The sequence below is a fragment of the Schistocerca nitens genome, chromosome 4, assembly GCF_023898315.1.
Source record: "Schistocerca nitens isolate TAMUIC-IGC-003100 chromosome 4, iqSchNite1.1, whole genome shotgun sequence".
Classification (NCBI taxonomy): domain Eukaryota; kingdom Metazoa; phylum Arthropoda; class Insecta; order Orthoptera; family Acrididae; genus Schistocerca; species Schistocerca nitens.
In genome coordinates, this window is record NC_064617.1 from 385,265,266 (window position 1) to 385,288,950 (window position 23,685).

At 38.7% G+C, this 23,685-nt stretch overlaps 1 protein-coding gene across 1 annotated transcript in view; it reads left to right on the forward strand.

Moving 5' to 3' along the window:
- Window positions 1-18,244, forward strand: part of LOC126251586 (DNA mismatch repair protein Msh3-like) — a 363,938-nt gene extending 345,694 nt beyond the window's left edge. The window contains exon 19 of the mRNA XM_049952118.1: window positions 17,889-18,244. Coding sequence (XP_049808075.1) covers window positions 17,889-18,027 — 139 coding nt within the window. The 3' untranslated portion in view covers window positions 18,028-18,244. The remainder of the gene's footprint in view (window positions 1-17,888) is intronic.
- Window positions 18,245-23,685: the final 5,441 nt, after the last annotated feature.

The following is a 23,685-nucleotide window of genomic DNA, read 5'->3' on the forward strand; positions in this document are numbered from 1 at the left end:
CATGATGTCATCATAGCGATGATTGTTACTAAAGTTAATAAATCTGTCAAAAAGGCTAGGAGAACATTTATGCTAGAAAAAGCAGACAAGCAGTTATTGGCATCCCACTTACAAAATCAATGGACATCATTAGTTCCAATATGATGGACATAGAGGAACTGTGGAAAAAATTTAAAGAATTGTAACTCAAGCTCTGGAGAAATATGTGCCAAGTAAGTAGAATAAAGTTATGAAAGACTAGCAATGGTTTGATAGTAAAATTTGAAAATACTGAGGAAGCAGGGACTGCTGAACTATCAATTAAAAAAAAAGAAAAGAAATGCAAATGAGGACTGGCAAAGCATAACAGAAATTCATGTGTCTGTAAAAAGATCAATGAGCAAAGCATACAGCTGCTACCACCATCAAACCTTAGCAAAAGATCTTGCCAAGATCCGAGAAAATTCAGGTCCTACCTAAAATTGCTATGTGGGTCGAACACTTCTGTCCAATCACTCATTGACCAGTCTGGTGTAAAAGTAGAAGACAATAAAGTCAAATCCGAAGTTTTAGATTCTGCATTTAAAAAATCATTTTGTAGGAGGGTGATACAAGCGTACCATCGTTTGTGTTGGGTGATCTGGATGACCAAATCATTCTGGGCACAGACCGTTCCTCAGACCAGGTGTGAACACTTGTGGCCCACATACATGACATTGTTGTTTGGGTACATGAAGTGAATGAAAGATTGCAAATAGTCTCCAAGTAGCCAGTCATAACCATTTCCCATCAGTGATGGGTTCAGTTGGGCCAGAGGACCCAATCCATTCCTTGTAAACACAGCCCACACCATTATGGAGCCACCACCAGCTTGCTCAATGCTTCATTGACAACTTGGGTCCATGGCTTCGTCGGGCCTTCACCACACTTAAACCCTACCATCAGGACTTACCGACTGAAATCAGCAATCATCTGACCAGGCTACAGTTTTCCAATCATGTAGGGTCCAACTCATATGGTCACAAGCACAGGAGAGACACTGCAGGTGGTGTCGTGCTGTAAGCAAAGGCACTCATGACAGTTGTCTGCTGCCATAGCCCATTAATGCCAAATTTCACCACACCATCCTAATGAATATGTTCATCATACTGCCCACATTGATTTCTGCTGTTATTTCATGCAGTGTTGCTTGTCTGTTAGCACTGACAACTCTACGCAAATGCTCCTGCTCTTGGTTGTTAAGTGAAAGCCGTCAGTCACTGTGTTGTCCACTGTGAGAGGTAATACCTGAAATTTTGTATTCCCAGCACACTCATGACACAATGGATCTTAGAATATTGAGTTCCCAAATGATTTCCAAAAAGGAATGTCCCATGTGTCCAGTGCCATCTACCATTCTGAGTTCAGAGTCTTTTAATTACTGCTGTACAGCTGTAATCACATCAGAAACCTTTTCACATGAATCACCTGAAAACAAATGACAGCTCTACCATTGTGGTGCCCTTTTATACCTTGTGTTTGCAATACTACTGCCATCTGTATATGTGCATATTGCTATCCCATGACTTTTATCACCACATTGTATACGGTCAGCCATGGACGAAGAATGACAGGCAGATTCCACATTCCTAGATTTTTAGAAGGTGCTTGAGTGAGATAGTGTCCCACTGCAGACTGTTAATGAAGGTCTAAGCATATGGATTAGGTTTAGGTTATCAGATATGCAAGTGGCTCAAAGACTTTTTAAGTAATAGAGACTGCTACGTTGCTGTGGGTGGCTGGTTTCATCAGAGATACAAGTATGATCAGTAGTGCTCCAGGCATGTGTGATAAGACCAAACTTATTCTCTGTATATGTAAACTATCTGATGGATAGGGTGATCAGAAGTCCACAGCTGTTTACTGATGACACTGTAGTGTACGGAGAGTGTTGTTGAGATGTGGTGTTGTCTAAAAAGCAACATGCCAAGGCGAGGTTGGTACATTGCAACAGAGCCACAAGGAAACATAGTTGCTGCCAGAACGAATGACAAAAGAGAGATGGTATCACGTTCAGAAGAGTTTCCATATGCCACTGCATCAGCATGTTTGCTTATGGCAGAATGGAATGCTGCTCAACCCAGACAACAATCGTCGTGAAAGATGACAGCTTTGTCTCTCTACTAAGCCAGCAGTGCAAGAATTATATTAGACAGAACTCTGCATAAAAGTTTGTGTCAATTGTACTCTGTGAGAAGAGACTAATATCTTGTCCTGTATTAAGTGATACATTAATTTTGAGTGACAGTAATAAATACTCATGAGATTCCTGTGGATGTGGAATTTTTTATGAAATTAAGTGTTTCCTCCTGTTGAAGTTGTAATAAAGTAATGTAATATTTTGGGTTTTTAGTATCGTCTCAGTCCCCTCCAGGACTGAAGCTAAGAACCCACCTCTGTACCAGTGAGTGTTATTTCATCTGGTATTAACAGTTGAGTGACTGTAGGAGACTACAGGACACTTAGAATTTCTGTTTGGTGTCACGAAGTGCAGCTTGCTTTAAATTTAGAAAAATATAAAATAATGCAGATGATTACGAAAAGCAAATCTGTAAATGTTGAAACACAGTGTTAATGGTGTACTGCTTGACATAGTTACATTGAGGTTGCCGTAGGTTTCCAGAACAAAATTAGATGCTACACAAAATCATCATTGGCAGAAGAGTGAAAGCGGCCCAGAAGAAAAAAGCTTACATGAATTAGTGTGGGCCCAGATGGCCAAAACAAAAAGATGAAGTAGTCAAAGATATTTTGAAAACCTCACATTTATGTCATATTTGAATACAAACAGTTCAGTAAGGTTGGGTTATTTCATGTGCCAGTCATATTGTTACCATATTTCAGTTTAAATTATGAAGTGCAAAAATGCATGTAGTGACTGATCATGAGAATTACAATCAAAAAGGCCAAAACCAAAGCAGACTTAACAGTGAAGATGGGACATCATCAGAGTTAAGCTCACAATGCAGCAGAATTGGAGCTGTTATAACTATAGCATTCATTTGCTTATAGGACAGACCTGAATAATCTATGAGAATATAATTAAAATTTCTCTTCTGTGGCTGTAAGAATAAGAGCCTATGTAATGTGTTCATTAAAGCTATTGTAGGGACACACAGCCAAATGTAAAATATATTTATCTGAGGAACTTAAGATAAAATATAATTTCAAAAAGAGGTATAAAATTTCTTCAAGTCATTTATTATGGTTAATTTATAACCAGTGAAGAGCTAGAGCATTTGCCAAGAAGCTTTTTTGTGTGTGAGTTTAAAACTTGGGGAAAAAATAGCTCTGATTTTGTGAACTTTAAGTTTGATTCATTTCTCAGAGAAAGTGGGATTGGGCATCAGGTTAGTGAGGCTGGACAGGTCAATTTGTGAACTGGCATAGTGGATGGTATTTGATTCTGGTTTAGTAAAGCAGTATTGGGCAGGGGCATGCCATAGAATTGTTTATACAAATAGCTGTGTTTTTCATGGGTTGCTTATGGTAAGACTGTACAGAAGTTATGGAAGGGTAAAATATTTTCTTAGAACCCTTTAAAAATGTTAGGTTGTCGAGCCCTTCTTTGTATACCAGATCAAAATAAAGCAGAGTGGGATGCCAAGGCTAAGGACCTTGTTTTTGTGGGTTATGAAGAAAAAACAAATGACTAAATGGTACAGATTAGTTGAGCCACTGAAATCCAAGATCACTGTGAATGGCAGGAGAGTTGTTTTTCTGGAGAATGAGTCCAGGGCAGACAGTACCAGACTACCAGCTGTAAGTGACGATTCCTGTATGTTCTGTGTGCGAGAACAGCATACAGAAAGAGGTGAGGCAGGGGAAGTAATGGAAGTCAGCAGTGCTGAGAGTGATAATGCAGGCAGTAAACACAGCCTAGACTACATCCCAGATGCCCAGTGGTAGACACAGGAGATTGAGTTGCTACCAATGGATCCTGATGCTCCAGAAGATGAGCAGCCAGTCAGAATGTCAAACCATTGATCCAGGAGTATTTGTATTATGTCACCTATTTGGTACATGATTTTTTCCAGTTGTGGAGAAGGTCCTGTGAACTTGGAGGACATCATGTCAAGGAGTGACTGGATAACAGTCATGAAGGAGAAAGTAGTGTGTTTCCATAGCAATACTGCTTGGGAACTTGTGGACCCACCAAATACTAATGGTATCATAAGTAATAAGTGTGTATGTAAGTTGAAGAGTAATACAGATGATGCAGCGCACTGTTGTGTGAGTCTTGTTGCTAATGCAAAATGAAACGATGAAAAATCGAGGATGAAACAATGACTTAATTGTGATAACAAAAGATTGCTACTCACCATATCGGAGAAATGTAGTCACAGACAGGCACAACAAAAAGACTGCTAAACAAATAACCTTTTGGCCAAAAAGCCTTTTTCTGAATTAGACTACACACACACACACACACACACACACACACACACACACATACACATTCACGCAAATGCAACTCCCACACACTTGACCACTGCCTCCGACTACTGAGCCCAGACTCCCTTGTTGCTAAGCGATTTACTCAAACGTTTGGTATAAATCCCATAAATCTTGACCTTAAGATTAATCATTTTGATATTAAAACTGCTTCTCTCTGTGGAGACTTGGAGGAAACCATTATCATGAAGTGACCAGGAGTTTTTGCATCAAAAGATAATGAAGGTAAAGCCGGTAATCTATCTGAGGCCACTTGTGGTTTAAAACAATCATTTATACAGTAGAATGAAAAGGTAAAAGTGTACTTTTGGACCTGGCTTATGTTGTGAATGCTGATGAAGATTTTGTGTTCATTAAAATGGATTATCTGAGCATTTTGAAGTTAAAGATCAAGTGGAAGCCAAGTCCTGTCTAGGTATGTGTACAACTAGAAACTGGGAGGAAGGTAATTTAAAACTTGGTCAGGAGGGTTATATTGTGGATGTGCTAAAACACATTAATGTATTGACTGCACTGCCATAGGAACAGTAATAGAGGCTGGGCAACAGCTTTGGGATGTGCAGGGTGATAAGGTTCAAGTGCCATATAAGTAATGTGTGGAAAGTTTGCTATATATCAGTGCTTATACAAGAGTTGACATTTCTTATGCTGAAAGTGTTTTAAGCCGTTATAGTTGTAAGTCTACTAGTGCACATAGGAGGGCAGCAAAAGGAGTCCTTCATTATTCAGCAGGACTGTGAACTATGGCAAAAAGGAGTTTTAAAGTCTGCATGTAATTGATTTTGTTGAATCAAATTTTGTATATGGTTTAACTACTGGTTGTTGCAGTAGGGGAGTGCTTTTGTGATTAGGAAAATATAGTTTCATGGGAGAGCAAGAAACTGCAGGATATTGCCACATCAACTACTTGAATCTGAGTATGCATCTTTAAACTCTGTAGCCAAAGAGACAGTGTATTTGAGATGGCTGACAGGAGAATTGTTAAATAATAAGTATCAACATGCTATAGTCATTTTTCATGACAACCAGAGTTCTATTGGACTGTCACAAAATTCTTTGGTGCAGTGTAGATTTAAACAAATCTGGACTAAACACATTTTAATAGACATTGTTTGAAAAGAAGTACCAGTAAGATTGTTGTTAAGTACTTTCAGTCAAAGGAAACAACTGTTGATGTGTAACTCTTCAGGCTTTCCCGGTGATCTAATGACATCTTGGGTTGTCGGGTGTTCTGCCGGATATCAGTGTCGTACTTGCACGATATTTTGGTCACGTAGCTCGTGACCTTCATCAGCTGCGACCTGAGACTGTCTCAGATCGCATCTGATTAAGGCCACGAGCTACGTGACCGAAATATCGTGCAAGTACGACGCTGATATCCGGCAGAACACCCGACAACCCAAGATGTCAACTGTTGATGTGTTAATCAAACCACTTGCTAGAGAGTAACATGTGTATCTTACTCATAAATTGAAATTGTCATGAGATTAAATGGTAGTGTTGTTATATTGGTAATATGGCACTTTATTTTTGACAATAAACCACTGATTATTTAAAGAATCAAAGTCCCATGTATAAAACAGCTTCAAATGTCTGATTACTTTACAAACAATGGAAAATTGAGGTAGGAATATCAACAATGTAGGATAGGACAGATTGGTACCTTAAAGAGGACACACCAAATTGCAGATAGGCACATTGTACCTTTCGGCCACAGCTTTCGTCAGTGAAAGAGATACACACTTGCCATTCACACACACAAGCAAGCACACCTCACACACACAGGACAGCCAACTCTGGCATCTCGGGCCGGAGATGCTGGAGTTGGCAGTTGTGTGTGTGTGAGTTGTGCTTGCTTGTGTGTGTGAATGGTGTGTCTGTCTCTCTTTTACTAATGAAGGCTGTGACTGAATGCTTCATGTAAGTGTCTTTTAATTGTGCCTGTCTGCAACTTGATGTGTCCTCTTTATGGTATGTGGCAATCTGCCCTTGTCGGGTGAAAGCTTATTTTGTGGCAGTCTTTTTGTTGTGCCTGTCTGCAACTCAGCATCTCTGCTATATTGCGAGTAGCAACTATCCCTTTCATAATACTGTTAATGTGTTAAATATTTGACAGTAAACATATAAGTAAGAAAAAGTTTGAAATTATGATTAAAGGTTCCTGAGTTTGCCAAGTGCTCTTACTATGAAACACTGGGTGAATATACTCTGTATAATTTGCACTCCATTTTAAGATCAAATTAGATGTACTTTTCATTTTAATTGATCCATAGTAAAGAGATCCTCTGGGATGTGGATCATATCAAAAAACAAGAATACCCAATAAATGTTCACAAAATAAGAACAGAGATGCTAATGTACCTTCCAAAGATCGCAAATGAAACTGCTCATATGTACATTTACCATATTTTACGGACTGACACACTGTTTTTTTTTATTATTATTATTTCTTTCCTTTCTCAGACCTTAGGTCTGGTTCGAAATGAAAGTGACGTGGACCTTGATCAAGCGTGACTTCCTTTTAACTGTGCGGTATATGTTACATTGCGTTTAGGAACTTTCGGGTAATTGAACATGTATCAATAATTACAGATTTCTGTAGTTGTATATATATGTTTGGATGTAGCTGTATTGCGTTGATGTACTGGTGGATATTGTGTGGTATGACTCCTGTAATTATTATTATTATTATTATTATTCTCAAAAAATTCCTTCCAGAATTCAGGTGCATCTTATACTCAAAGTTAATATAAAAATGTTTGGTATTTGACTTAAAATTCCCACCAGTCTTAAAAATGGCCATATATTTGATGCCACAAGAAACCTATCTCTTTCTGACAACATTGGATTCAACCGGCAGCAGCAGAGCACTGATGCGATGAACATGAGATGCTTGCTAACACTGTTTCCCTCCCATCCTGCCATCACAAACCCAGAACACTGTCTAGCCTATGATGCGTCACTGCGGTCTATAGTACCTGTAGCTGGCCGGAGTGGCTGTGCGGTTCTAGGCGCTACAGTCTGGAACCGAGCAACCGCTACGGTCGCAGGTTCGAATCCTGCCTTGGGCATGGATGTGTGTGATGTCCTTAGGTTAGTTAGGTTTAAGTAGTTCTAGGCAACTGATGACCTCAGAAGTTAAGTTGCATAGTGCTCAGAGCCATTTGAACCATTTTTATAGTACCCGTGATCTTGATAGCAATTTGTGTTATCACTAACAGTATGATGTTATTGTTAGCAGCTAGTTTTGTAATAGAAAAAATAAAAGGTATTCATATGACATGGGCTATAAATTGAAAGTAACAGCATATGCAAAAGGACATGGAAACAGATGAGCTGAGTGGCATTTCGGCCCTCCATGGAGAGAAGAAGAAGAAGAAGAAGAACAAGAAGAACATTCGTGATTGGTGGGCTGGCAAAGTAGTACTGAATGCAAAATGACCAATACTAGCAGATGATGCATTCGAATGGATATTGGGACACAGTCAAAATGGCATTGGAATTAATACAAAAATGATTGAAATACACGCTCATAAGCTAATGCTTCTTTAAGGGTGGGTTGGTTGGTGCTATAGGTTTATGAAGTGTATGGACTTAGCATGCAAAGCAAAATATCTCAGAAAATGCCACAAGAATACGAAGATAAAATATTACCTTTTCATCACTTTATTATTCAACATCAAAAGAAAACCACTATGAAACTAAGACAAAAAGCGAATATGGACAAAACTCCTCTGACATTTGATGTGCTGAGTAATAGAACTGTTGCCATGAAAAGTGCTAAAACTGTAACTTTAAAAACAAGTGGACATAAAAAATGCACTGCGCTGTTGTCCTTCCATGTTGTGCTGAAGGTACTAAACTTAATCCGGTCATCTTTTTCCAGTGCAAAACAATGCCAAAACCTTTTGAAATATTGCCAAGTTTTGTTGTTCATGTACATGATAAGTATTGGATGGACAAGGCTGGTATGAAATTATGGATTAACAGAGTGTGGGGCAGAAAGAAAGGTGTTTAAATGAATAAGAGTTCTCCTCTTGTGCTAGATCAGCTTAATAGTGATCTGAAAAATTCTGTGAAAGAGAAATTGATACTAGGAAATGTAGAGTTTGCTGTAATTCTGGAAGGACTTACTTCCCTATTGCAAGTTCTTGGTGTCTCTATAAATAAGCCATTTAAAGTTTATATGAGAGAAGAATGGAACAAATGATGATGGATGAAACCCAACATGAATTTATGCCAAAGGGAGCTCTAAAACAACCTACAATGAAACAAGTGTGTCAGTGGCTAAAACATTCGTGGCCGAGAGTGAAAGAAGATATTATTGTTAAATCTTTCAAGAAGTCCAGCATAAGTAACATCCTCAATGGCTGTGAAGACCATTTTATATATGAAGAGGACAACAAAGAGGAAGAGGAAGAAGAAGAAGAAGAAGAAAGTTCGGATGTTGATTTTTCATGGATTTTAAAGGTCACTTCAGTTGTATAAAGTATGATTTTTTTTTTTAGTTGGTAAAAATGCTATTTAAAAAAAATTGATTAAAAGTTAAAGTGCATCTTGTAGTCTGTAGTGTCTTATAGTGTGCAAAATATGATAGAAGGATATAAAAGATGTCACCGAATATTATATGTTCAGTACACTTAGGTGCATATGATAATTCTTAGGCAGTTGTAGCCACATATACTCAAATAGAATAAAAAACATTTTACAGCACTTAGTCGCAATGATCGCATTGGTGCACAAAATTTGTACAGAAGTCAGATTGTATGCAATATTCACATTATGTGATATTATTAATAACATATGTGCATCAATTGATTCTGCTAAGAAATTCGTTAGTGGAGTAGAAGGAGTTGGCCACCAATAGCTGAATAGTGAACACCTTTCTGAACCAAAGTAGATGACTTTTAATCTTTGTGAAAGTTATTCTTATTTCTAGTATTGATTCCATGAACTGAGCTGTTGGTTTGAAAACTCCTCTGCAGAACATTCTTGACGTCACACTACAAATAATTTGTATTGCATGTTTTTGGGCTTGGGAATTTTTGGCATAGCTTGATTAGTTACACCAGAAAATAATCCCATATGACATTATGGAACGAAAGTAAGCAAATATGCTAGTTTTTTTAAGATGTATGTCACCTAGGTATGCCAACATTTGCATAGAAAATAGAGATTTGTTCTGGCACCTCAGCAGTTCTGCGATATGCTCCTCTCTGTTAAATTTATTATCAAGCTGTAACCCGAAGAATTTAACTTTTTCTACCTGTGTGTCATCATATTTTAGGTACATACTGGCAGGAAACCTATTACAAGTTCTGAACTGAATATGTCCTTTATAAGGACAAATGTAAGGATGTAGAGGCTTGTCTCACTAGGGGTAAGATAGATACTGCCTACAGGAAAATTAAAGAGATCTTTGGAGAAAAGAGAACCACTTGTATGAATATCAAGAGCTTAGATGGAAACCCAGTTCTAAGCAAAGAAGGGAAAGCAGAAAGGTGGAAGGAGTATTCAGAGGGTCTATACAAGGGTGATGTGCTAGAGGACAATATTATGGAAATGGAAAAGGATGTAGATGAAGATGAAATCGGAGATACGATACTGCATGAAGAGTTTGACAGAGCACTGAAAGACCTAAGTCGAAACAAGGCCCCGGGAGTAGACAACATTCCATTAAAACTACTGACAGCCTTGGGAGAGCCAGTCCTGACAAAACTCTACCATCTGGTGAGCAAGATGTATGAGACAGGCGAAATACCCTCAGACTTCAAGAAGAATATAATAATTCCAATCCCAAAGAAAGCAGGTGTTGACAGATGTGAAAATTACCGAACTATCAGTTTAATAAGTCATGGATGCAAAATACTAATGTGAATTCTTTACAGACGAATGGAAATACTGGTAGTAGCCAACCTCGGGGAAGATCAGTTTGGATTCCGTGGAAATATTGGAACACGTGAGGCAATACTGACCCTATGACTTATCTTACAAGCTAGATTAAGGAAAGGCAAACCTATGTTTCTAGCATTTGTAGACTTAGAGAAAGCTTTTGACAATGTTGACTGGAATACTCTCTTTCAAATTCTGAAGATGGCAGGGGTAAAATACAGGGAGCGAAAGGCTATTTACAATTTGTACAGAAGCCAGATGGCAGTTATAATAGTCGAGGGGCATGAAAGGTAAGCAGTGGTTGGGATGGGAGTGAGACAGGGTTGTAGCCTCTCCCCGATGTTATTCAATCTGTATATTGAGCAAGCAGTGAAGGAAACAAAAGAAAAATTCAGAGTAGGTATTAAAATCCATGGAGAAGAAATAAAAACGTTAAGGTTCGCTGATGACATTGTAATTCTGTCAGAGACAACAAAGGACTTAGAAGAGCAGTTGAACGGAATGGACAGTGTCTTGAAAGGAGAATATAAGATGAACATCAACAAAAGTCAGGTCATGCTGAGGGTATTAGATTAGGAAATGAGACACTTAAAGCAGTAAAGGAGTTTTGCTATTTGGGGAGCAAAATAACTGATGATGGTTGAAGTAGAGAGGAGAAAAGAAGAGAAATTTGTTAACATCGAGTATAGATTTAAGTGTCAGGAAGTCGTTTCTGAAAGTATTTGTATGGAGCGTAGCCATGTATGGAAGTGAAACATGGACGATAACTAGTTTGGACAAGAAGAGAATAGAAGCATTCGAAATGTGGTGCTATAGAAGAATGCTGAAGATTAGATGGGTAGATCACATAACTAATGAGGAGGTATTGAATAGGATTGGGGAGAAGAGGAGTTTGTGGCACAACTTAACTAGAAGAAGGGATCGGTTGGTAGGACATGTTCTGAGGCATCAAGGGATGACCAATTTAGTATTGAAGGGCAGCGTGGAGGGTAAAAATCATAGAGGGAGACCAAGATATGAATACACTAAACAGATTCAGAAAGATGTAGGTTGCAGTAGGTACTGGCAGATGAAGAAGCTTGCACAGGATAGAGTAGCATGGTGAGCTGCATCAAACCAGTCTCAGGACTGAAGACCACACCACCACCCGAAGGGTATACTTGATTTACTATTTATTGCAGTGTGACATTGTAGGCTTTCCCGGTGTAATAAGTCTTGAAAGTCTATGCAGGTTTGCTGTCAGATCCTAAAATCAGCTCGATTCGATATTTCAGCAATCCAACTGGTCACCATCTTCAATAGAATGCTGATTCTGCTGATGAGTCCCGCTGAGAACTCAGGCCATGCCTAGGATAATCCACCTACTGAGAGAATCAGCAGGAAGTATAGCAATTTGTGGCTCCACAAGTGACCCATGCAACCCTTCCAATTCCAAATTAACTATCCTGACAGAAGAGTTCAAATGAGGTTAGCCATGGTGTCCCAGAATGGACACAAACTCCACAATGGTATGTCTTGATGCTGATGCAATCATTATCAAGTCATACTATACTGTACCTAAGATCTCTGTCAGTATTGTTGCTTGGCCCACCCACAGTAACCATAGTGTCTTCCTTGGTAAAGTCTTTACAGAGTGAACCTATATCCTCTGTCACCTGACCCACACCTGCAATAGGTTTTAAAACATTGGTGACCTGTTATTCTGATTGTAACTCATTAGTTGGCCTACACCTCAGTCATAAGAACTATCTAACAGCAAAACTTTCTCTCTCTTTGCTGACTTCCCTACATTCTTACTCAACTTTCTACTGAATGTTTGTTGTGGCCTATCTACACCTATCTCTGCCTGACGCTCATCAGTTTCTAAGTGAAGCAACAGGTCAAACTTACTTTTAACATTCACTGCAAAGCTGTGTGATGAAGTTGTAAGCCTGTTCCTTGTGTTACCTGTTGCCAGTTCTCACCTCTCTGTAGCCTTCTCCCTTTTTAACCTGTCCAGATCTTTCCTGGCCTGATCTAACTCAGCCTAAAGGGCAGCAATTTTTCCCTCCTGTTCCATTATATTTCTATCTCTACTACATATCCTAGAACCACTGACGAGCCTGATTCTTTTTACCAATCCCCATGCCACTACAGTCACCTAAAAAGAGAAAACTATTGCATCTATATAATAATTCTACAGCAAGTCAGGCACTTTTTGCTCATGGTAATATTAGGGTTTCTCCTTGTTCCATTCACATATGGTGCAGGGGAAGAATGACTGTTTGAATGTAATTATTCTAATCTTGCTCTTACAATTCATATGTAAGTGGTATGTAGGGAGTTGCAGCATATTTCTAGAGTCATGATTTAAAGCCTTTTCTTGAAACTGTGTTAATAGACTTTCTCTGGATAGTTCATATCTGTCTTCAAGAGTCTGGCAGTTCAGTTTCTTCAGATCAGTGTAACACTCTCCCATGAGTCAAAACAACCTCTAACAATTCATGCTACCCTTCTCTGTATATGTTCAATATCCCCTATTAGTCCTATTTGATATATGTGTCCTACACATTTCAGCAATACTCCATAATGGATCACACATGTGATTTGTAAGCAATCTCCTTTGTAGACCAGTTGCACATCCCCAATATTCTACCAATAAACTGAAGTTTACCACCTGCTTTACCCACAGCTGAGCTTATGTGACCACTCCCTTTCATATACCTACCAGTTATTTGCATGAGTTGGTTGATTCCAGCTGTGACTCATTAAAATTATAGTCATGGGATTCCAGATTTTTTTTCATTTTGTGCAGTGCACAGTTTTACATTTCTGATCATTTAAAGCAAGTAGCTAATCTTTGCACCACTTTGAAATCTTATCAAGATCTTACTGAATATTTATGCAGCTGCTTAAGATAGTACACCATTATAGATAATTGCATCATCTGCAAAAAGGCTGTTGTTAATGTTAATATTGTCTGCAAGGTTATTAACATACAACATCAACAGCAAGGCCCCCAACACACTTCCCTAAGTTACTTCTACATCTGACAATGACTTTCCATCCAAGATAACACACTGTGTCCTCCCTACCAAAAAGTCGTCAATCCAGTCACAAACTTCACTTGATTCCCCATATGATCGAACTTTTGAAAATTAATGTAGGTGAGTCAAATGCTTTTCAGAAATCAAGAAACACTATATGTACCTGACTGCCTTGATCCAAAGGCTTCAGTATGTCATGTGAGAAAAGTGCATGTTGGGTTTCACATAATCAATTTTTTCAGAATCTGTGCCGGTTGGCATGGAGGAGGTCCATGTGTTCAAGATACCTCATCATTTTTATATATTACTAATTTCCTTTTTTATGTAGATGGGGAGCTTAATGATTACTTTTATACTACCTGGCTCAGTAAGACCACTGTGTACTTTCATAAGAGTATCAGAGCCTTGGTGGAAATTTTTCACCTGTCTTATGTTGTAATTGTGGATGCCACAGTATTTCTGAAATAATTCCCTGTTGTTTGCTGTAAACATCACCAGTGGGCATATGTATTGACATGTAACAGTAAACATCCTGTGAGACTTGAAGGGATCCTTTCAGGATGTCCTGTTAGAGACCCCATATATTAATCTCACTGCTTGTTTCTGAAATTTGAAGACTTTTTCAACTCCTGCAACATTTTTTCAGAAGATTATACGATAGGAGAGTATAGAATGGAAATATGCAAAATATGACAACAGCATTATTGCTCTGTCAACAAAGTGAGAAATGGTTCTTTGTGTGAAGCACACTGAGGAAAGTTTCTTTACCAGCTGATCAATTTGCTCTTCCCATCTTAGCTGGCTCTCTATCTGGCTGCCTAGGAATTTTATATGTATGGTTTCATAATTTTCTGATTGTTAATATCCAATTCAGGAGCTTGAAGTTTTATATTTGTTTTCTGAAGCTGTTGTTGTTGTTGTTGTTGTTGTTGTTGTTGTTGTGGTCTTCAGTCCTGAGACTGGTTTGATGCAGCTCTCCATGCTACTCTATCCTGTGCAAGCTTTTTCATCTCCCAGTACCTACTGCAACCTACATCCTTCTTAATCTGCTTAGCGTATTCATCTCTTGGTCTCCCTCTACAATTTTTACCCTCCACGCTGCCCTCCAATACTAAATTGGTGATCCCTTGATGCCTCAGAACATGTCCTACCAACTGATCCCTTCTTCTGGTCAAGTTGTGCCACAAACTTCTCTTCTCCCCAATCCTATTCAATACTTCTTCATTAGTTATGTGATCTACCCATCTAATCTTCAGCATTCTTCTGTAGCACCACATTTCGAAAGCTTCTATTCTCTTCTTGTCCAAACTATTTATCGTCCATGTTTCACTTCCATACATGGCTACACTCCATACGAATACTTTCAGAAGTGACTTCCTGACACTTAAATCAATACTGGATGTTAACAAATTTCTCTTCTTCAGAAACGCTTTCCTTGCCATTGCCAGCCTACATTTTATATCCTCTCTACTTCGACCATCATCAGTTATTTTGCTCCCCAAATAGCAAAACTCCTTTACTACTTTAAGTGCCTCATTTCCTAATCTAATTCCCTCAGCATCACCCGACTTAATTAGACTACATTCCATTATCCTTGTTTTGCTTTTGTTGATGTTCATCTTATATCCTCCTTTCAAGACACTGTCCATTCCGTTCAACTGCTCTTCCAAGTTCTTTGCTGTCTCTGACAGAATTACAATGTCATCGGCGAACCTCAAACTTTTTATTTCTTCTCCATGGATTTTAATACCTACTCCAAATTTTTCTTTTGTTTCCTTTACTGCTTGCTCAATATACAGATTGAATAACATCGGAGAGAGGCTACAACCCTGTCTCACTCCCTTCCCAACCACTGCTTCCCTTTCATGTCCCTCGACTCTTATAACTGCCATCTGGTTTCTGTACAAATTGTAAATAGCCTTTTGCTCCCTGTATTTTACCCCTGCCACCTTTAGAATTTGAAAGAGAGTATTCCAGTCAACATTGTCAAAAGCGTTCTCTAAGTCTACAAATGCTAGAAACGTAGGTTTGCTCTGAAACTGTATCATATTAAAATCAAATGACGGGAACTTCAGGCTGGAACATCAACAATGTAAGGCAAAGATAGATTGCTACTTACCATAAATATGACATGTTAAGTTGCAAACAGGCACAATTAAAAGACACGAATTACCTTCCAGTCACAGCCTTCATCAGATAAAGAAAGAGAAACACACACAGTTTCATTCATACATGCTAGCACATGTCATGCACACATGGCCGGCATCACCAGCAGCTCGTATCAGAAGCAGTTGTCACATGGAAAGGAAGCAGCAATCTGGAGGGGCCAGGGAAGAGGAAGGGACAGCAGTGTATTGTGGCAGGAGAGAAGATAACACTTCGTTTTTTGTTGTGTAAGTAATATTCCAGCCAGGCCAAAGGTTAGTCTTTAGCACCACAGTGCAGAAGATTTTTAGCTGTGTGTTATGGTCTACATACTGAATTCCCTAGCAAGGTCACAAAAGATCCCCATTGGATACCTTCTAAAATTTAGTTCACCTAGAATTTCATCTTTTTGGCTAAATATAGGTCTCTCTGTGGAGAAATATTTACAAAAGCCAAACTGTGCAGGTGTCAGCAAGCCATTTTGTGTAGTGTGGCTATAAGTCCAAACATACACTATCCCCTCAAATACATTTGTGATCATTGCCAGCGAGGAGATGTGCCAGTAGTTTAATATTATATTCCTTCCTCCACTTTTTGTGGATTGGTATCACTATTGCAATCTATCTGAAAATTAATTGGTTACACAAATAGCACAATATGTAACTGCACCTGATTTTAAAATCCTACTTGATACACCATCATAACCAGAACACTGAAAGATTTTAAGTAATCTACTGATTTTTTTTTTATTTTTATTTATTTATTTATTTTTTTCAATTTCTTTAGGAGTTGTACTTTGAAATGAAGTGCTACATTTGGTATGATTTGCACATGATTAAGATGCTCTACAGCTTCTGTGGGAGACTGTTTATTAAGGTTTCCAGTTTTTGCAGCTATAATGAGAAAAATTTATTGAATTCTGAGATTAAAATTTTTCGATTATTCTTGCCTTTATCATTACCAGGGGACTATGGTATCCCTGCTTGTTCTGGTTTTATGTTCCTATTTGTCTCATTTTTTATGGGTGTGACCATTTCCGTTTTTTCTGTTGACAAGTTGTAAGACCATTTATTACAGCCTGAGTTTTTATTTCTCTGTAATTTGTGTGTTCCCAAGAACGTATTATCAAATGTGTTCTTGCTTTGCATATTATCAAATGTGGTCTTGCTTTACCCATATACTCTTGTTGGGAATGAGATCATAGGGAGCAGTTTGAAAGTGAACAATAATGATTCTAAGTGTTTATGATTGTTATCATTTAAAAGAAAATTAATGCTAATTCTAAATGTTTATGATTGTTATCATTTAAAAGAAAATTAATGTTAAAGTCACCACATACTATAATGTTACTGTTATTCCTATAGAGTTTTACAAGAAGTGATTCCAGCTAACAAAGGAACTTTTGGATGTTTCCCAGTGCTGCCCTGTGAACTATTATTATTGTGAGGGTCCGAGTTCAGATCTAATTTGAGAGCAAAACATTGAAAATGCTGTTCAATACAGTACTGAGTCACATCTACTGCTTGTGACTTAAGAGTGTTGTGCATGTAAATTGCCACCTCTATCTTGTCATAAGTTGGTCCTGTAGTAGTAAGAACCAATTATATAACTATTTACATGTATCTGATTAATTTCTGTTGCTTCTAGGTGATGTTCAGTTAAGCAGAGCACATCAGCAATAGTGCCAGCTGTTTCTTGAAGAGAAAGCAGCAGTTCTTCTTTTTTATTTAAAAGACTCATCATACTTTGATGAAATATTTTTAAACAGTAGAGGTTATCTATTATACTTTTGATATATTCATTAATATTACATTTGATATGATCTAAATTATCACAAAGTACATTTAGTCTGTCACTTTCTCTGTTCTTTAGCTAGAAAGGTCTTCTTTGACTGTTTTATATTGCTGGAATACATTGCTATGGTAAGAAAATCACTGTTTCTACTGTTTGTCACTTCTTTTCCATGTAATTCTCTTGCATTTGACTCTTTTGACTAGTTTTTGTTTTATGAACTTCTTTTTCAAAGGCCACTCGAATGAGGTCCATGTGTGGTATAAAATCTTCATCCAACACCACTAGTATCCAGAGCATTAACATTTGAAAACTATTCGCATATTTTCAAGAGCTGTTCATTTGCGTCACTGATCCCTTTATTCACAAATGACAATGGTGGTCAGTCATAATGTTTAAGTATAGAACATTTGTGTGTCCCAAATAATACAAACACTCCTTTAGTTCTTTGAGGCTACTGATGTTTCATTTCAGTATACACCATTTGAGCTGCCAAACAGTAGTGTTTTATACCTATTGGATATAACATGTGCTGACAGGATTTTTTTACCTTTGTTATAGAGAGATGAGGGGGCTTCTACAGAATATGTGGTCTGACGATCAGGACGAAGTAAATAACGCTCTCAATGAAATTGCTGACCTTCATGTGCTATGGAAACAGCAGATGCAGTTGATACATGCTGATGCCCTTCAACAATGAAGAGTTTGGAATGTTATCAGAAAGTTTTATCTCTCATTAGGGAAGTAATTTCTATTCTTATGGATGCATGTTAACTTCTACAAAAGTTTTTTTCAAGAACTGGAATGTCATTATCGTATGTTATGATATATGTATGAATTATTAAGGAAAATATTATTAATTTAGAAAGCAAAAGCTGACAGAATATCTTGCAAGTCAATAAATAAATTATATAAAGTTTTACATTTTTATTGTATTTTTGTATATTAGAGTGACAGTATGATCATATGTAGCTGTACTCCTTGCATTCTGTCATAACTGACACAGTCTCATGATCAAAAAAGTTGTTACTCTACAAGAAAATGAAATATGGCGTGGTGAATTAGCTGGTATGTACATCTCAGAAGTTATCACTGTTTTAATTGGTTTGTTTTAAGGAAAAGGTTAATAATGAAAGGAGAGAAGTGGGAGAACAGTTGCTAATAACATATCTAAATCTGTAACTTCTTTTTGACTGTAGAATGCTGAATGAGGCTTCTGGCTGTGGACAGCCGGGGAATTTTGTATAGTGGTACAGTATCATATTCTGTGTGATATCTTTTGTTGTTCCCTTCTTCCCATTTTTTATTTTGAAATTGTTGTTGTTGTGGTCTTCAGTCCTGAGACTGGTTTGATGCAGCTCTCCATGCTACTCTATCCTGTGCAAGCTTCTTCATCTCCCAGTACCTACTGCAACCTACATACTTCTGAATCTGCTTAGTGTATTGATCTCTTGGTCTCCCTCTACGATTTTTACCCTCCACGCTGCTCTCCAATGCTAAATTTGTGATCCCTTGATGCCTCAAAACATGTCCTACCAACCGAACCCTTCTTCTAGTCAAGTTGTGCCACAAACTACTCTTCTCCCCAATCCTATTCAATACCTCCTCATTAGGTACGTGATCTACCCACCTTATCTTCAGCATTCTTCTGTAGTACCACATTTTGAAAGCTTCTATTCTCTTCTTGTCCAAATTGGTTATCGTCCATGTTTCACTTCCATACATGGCTACACTCCATACAAATACTTTCAGAAACGACTTCCTGATACATAAATCTATACTCGATGTTAACAAATTTCTCTTCTTCAGAAACGATTTCCTTGCCATTGCCAGTCTACATTTTATATCCTCTCTACTTCGACCATCATCAGTTATTTTACTCCCTAAATAGGAAAACTCCTTTACTACTTTAAGTGTCTCATTTCCTAATCTAATCCCCTCAGCATCACCCGATTTAATTTGACTACATTCCATTATCCTCGTTTTGCTTTTGTTGATGTTCATCTTATATCCTCCTTTCAAGACACTGTCCATTCCGTTCAACTGCTCTTCCAAGTCCTTTGCTGTCTCTGACAGAATTACAATGTCATTGGTGAACCTCAAAGTTTTTACTTCTTGTCCATGAATTTTAATACCTACTCCGAATTTTTCTTTTGTTTCCTTTACTGCTTGCTCAATATACAGATTGAATAACATCAGGGAGAGGCTACAACCCTGTCTCACTCCTTTCCCAACCACTGCTTCCCTTTCATGCCCCTCGACTCTTATAACTGCCATCTGGTTTCTGTACAAATTGTAAATAGCCTTTTGCTCCCTGTATTTTACCCCTGCCACCTTCAGAATTTGGAAGAGAGTATTCCAGTTAACGTTGTCAAAAGCTTTCTCTAAGTCTACAAATGCTAGAAACGTAGGTTTGCCTTTTCTTAATCTTTCTTCTAAGATAAGTCGTAAGGTTAGTATTGCCTCACGTGTTCGAACATTTCTACAGAATCCAAACTGATCTTCCCCGAGGTCCGCTTCTACCAGTTTTTCCATTCGTCTGTAAAGAATTCGCGTTAGTATTTTGCATCCATGACTTATTAAACTGATAGTTCGGTAATTTTCACATCTGTCAACACCTGCTTTCTTTGGGATTGGAATTATTATATTCTTCTTGAAGTCTGTGGGTATTTCACCTGTCTCATACATCTTGCTCACCAGATGGTAGAGTTTTGTCATGACTGGCTCTCCCAAGGCCATCAGTAGTTCTAATGGAATGTTGTCTACTCCCGGGCCTTGTTTTGACTCAGGTCTTTCAGTGCTCTGTCAAACTCTTCACGCAATATCTTATCTCCCATTTCATCTTCATCTACGTCCTCTTCCATTTCCATAATATTGTCCTCAAGTACATCGCCCTTGTATAAACCCTCTATATACTCCTTCCACCTTTCTGCCTTCCCTTCTTTGCTTAGACCTGGGTTGCCATCTGAGCTCTTGATATTCATACAAGTGGTTCTCTTCTCTCCAAAGGTCTATTTAATTTTCCTGTAGGCAGTATCTATCTTACCCCTAGTGAGACAAGCCTCTACATCCTTACATTTGTCCTCTAGCCATCCCTGGTTAGCCATTTTGCACTTCCTGTCGATCTCATTTTTGAGACCTTTGTATTCCTTTTTGCCTGCTTCATTTACTGCATTTTTATATTTTCTCCTTTCATCAATTAAATTCAATATTTCTTCTGTTACCCAAGGATTTCTATTAGCCCTCTGCTGCCTTCACTACTTCATCCCTCAGAGCTACCCATTCTTCTTCTACTGTATTTCTTTCCCCCATTCCTGTTAATTGTTCCCTTATGCTCTCCCTGAAACTCTCTACAACCTCTGGTTCTTTCAGTTTATTCAGGTCCCATCTCCTTAAATTCCCACCTTTTTGCAGTTTCTTCAGTTTCAATCTGCAGTTCATAACCAATAGATTGTGGTCAGAATCCACATCTGCCCCTGGAAATGTCTTACAATTTAAAACCTGGTTCCTAAATCTCTGTCTTACCATTATATAATCTATCTGATACCTTTTAGTATCTCCAGGATTCTTCCAGGTATACAACCTTCTTTTATGATTCTTGAACCAAGTGTTAGCTGTGATTAAGTTATGCTTTGTGCAAAATTCTACAAGGCGGCTTCCTCTTTCATTTCTTCCCCCCAATCCATATTCACCTACTATGTTTCCTTCTCTCCCTTTTCCTACTGACGAATTCCAGTCACCCATGACTATTAAATTTTCGTCTCCCTTCACTACCTGAATAATTTCTTTTATCTCGTCATACATTTCATCAATTTCTTCATCATCTGCAGAGCTAGTTGGCATATAAACTTGTACTACTGTAGTAGGCATGGGCTTTGTGTCTATCTTGGCCACAATAATGCGTTCACTATGCTGTTTGTAGTAGCTAACCCGCACTCCTATTTTTTTATTCATTATTAAACCTACTCCTGCATTACCCCTATTTGATTTTGTATTTATAAATCTGTAATCACCTGACCAAAAGTCTTGTTCCACCTGCCACCGAACTTCACTAATTCCCACTATATCTAACTTTAACCTATCCATTTCCCTTTTTAAATTTTCTAACCTACCTGCCCGATTAAGGGATCTGACATTCCACGCTCCGATCCGTAGAATGCCAGTTTTCTTTCTCCTGATAACGACGTCCTCTTAGTAGTCCCCGCCCGGAGATCCGACTGGGGGACTATTTTACCTCCGGAATATTTTACCCAAGAGGACGCCATCATCATTTAATCATACAGTAAAGCTGCATGTCCTCGGGAAAAATTACGGCTGTAGTTTCCCCTTGCTTTCAGCCATTCGCAGTACCAGCACAGCAAGGCCGTTTTGGTTAATGTTACAAGGCCAGATCAGTCAATCATCCAGACTGTTGCCCCTGCAACTACTGAAAAGGCTGCTGCCCCTCTTCAGGAACCACATGTTTGTCTGGCCTCTCAACAGATACCCCTCCGTTGTGGTTGTACCTACGGTACGGCTATCTGTGTCGCTGAGGTACGCAAGCCTCCCCACCAACGGCAAGGTCCATGGTTCATGGGGGAAGATTTTGAAATTATATTTTTTATATTTATTTGCTTTTATTTGTCAGTTCTTCTTATTCTATAGTATTTAGTCAAACAGTGGAAAATCCAGGATGGAATGTAACAATATTATGAAAAGGATAGATGCTTCTCATCTTATAGTGGAGATGCTGAGTTGCAGATAGGCACAACAAAGAGACTATCACAGAAGTAAAAAGACTGGATGCATTGGTGGAGTGCTATAATGGGAAGGAGCTGGATGGTTGAGGACAATAACTAGTGAAGGTTGAGGCCAGCAGGGTTATGGGAACCTCCTGGCTGCACCTAGCTGCCTACCCTCTCTCCACCTCGTCTCTGCACACTCACCAGCTGCACTTAACTGTCACCCACCCCTACCCCTCTATCTCTCCCTCTCCCTGCCCCAGCCTCCTCCTTACCCCCACCCAGTTGCCACTCCCATCATGCACTGCTGCTGTTGCTGCTGATGCTAGCAGTGTGGCTTCAGCTGTCAGAGACTGCAGTCATCTGTGTGTGTGTGTGTGTGTGTGTGTGTGTGTGTGTGTGTGTGTGTGTGTGTGTGTGTGTTTATCATCTACTTTTGACAATGGCCTTGTTGGCAGAAATCTTATTTGTGACAGTTTTTTGTTGTGCCTATCTGCGATTCAGCATCTCCACTACATGGTGAGTAGCAACTTACCTACTCATAATAGTACTTATTCAAGTATTTGTGCAAGTTGTTCTTTAATTTTCCCTTTGTGCAGCAGAAGTGCCATGATAGATTCTTGGAATTGTTGAAATGGCTAGTCCCTGCCCAATCCTCCGTGCTTGCTAATATTAGATTCCTGCGAGAGGTTGAATGTAAATGTGCATCTGCAATGATGATTGTGGATTCATAGCCCATTGAGGCATATCAATCATAAGAATGTGCAGTGTCTGTTCTTTCAGACATGTCTGACAGAACACACACTATGTGGAATCCTCAGCTGTGATACATATTATGTAAATTGAGTGTGGAGGGGGGAACTGAGGATTCCATGTGGAATATGTTCTTTCAGACATGTCCAAAAGAATGGACACCATGCATTCATACAGTTGATACACCTCAGTGGGCTATGACTCGACAACCATCATTGCAGATGCTTATTTACGTTTGATCTCCGGTGGGAATCTAAAATTAGCTAGCAAGGAGGACATGCATTGGGAATGTGGTAGGTGTAAATGTGGATTGACTGAGGAGAATGCTGAGCTAGTCCATAAATTTGTGATTAACACTGTGTCCAGGTGGTGCAGTGGTTAACACAACTGCCTTGTAAGCAGAAAATCATGGGTTCAAGTCCCAGTCTGGCAAATATTTTCATTCATTGCCACTGATTCTGCATGAAGTCCTGCTACAGCTCATATCATCAGTCACTTGCCAGCCCTTTCCTCCCCCGTGCCCCCCCCCCCCTCTCTGCCCCTCCACCTTCAATTTACATAATATTTATCAAAGCTGCAGATTCCATGTGGTGTGTGTGCTTTCAGACCTGTCAGAAATAATAGTCTCCACACATTCACGTAAGTGTTTCTTCATGATATTGAAAGGGTGTTACACATGTTTCAATTTGGCATGTGGCAGCATATGGAAGCCCATTTTGACAATCCTGCAAAACTTGTCTGACTTCTATGAGCATGGCTAATGCCAGATTATAGAAGCAAGTCTTTTCCATTTTCTTGGTGGTTTGCTTTGTATTTTATAACAGTCTTTAATAAGTATACTGTACTGTATTTCCACAGATTGATTGTCATTTGAAAAGAAGCTG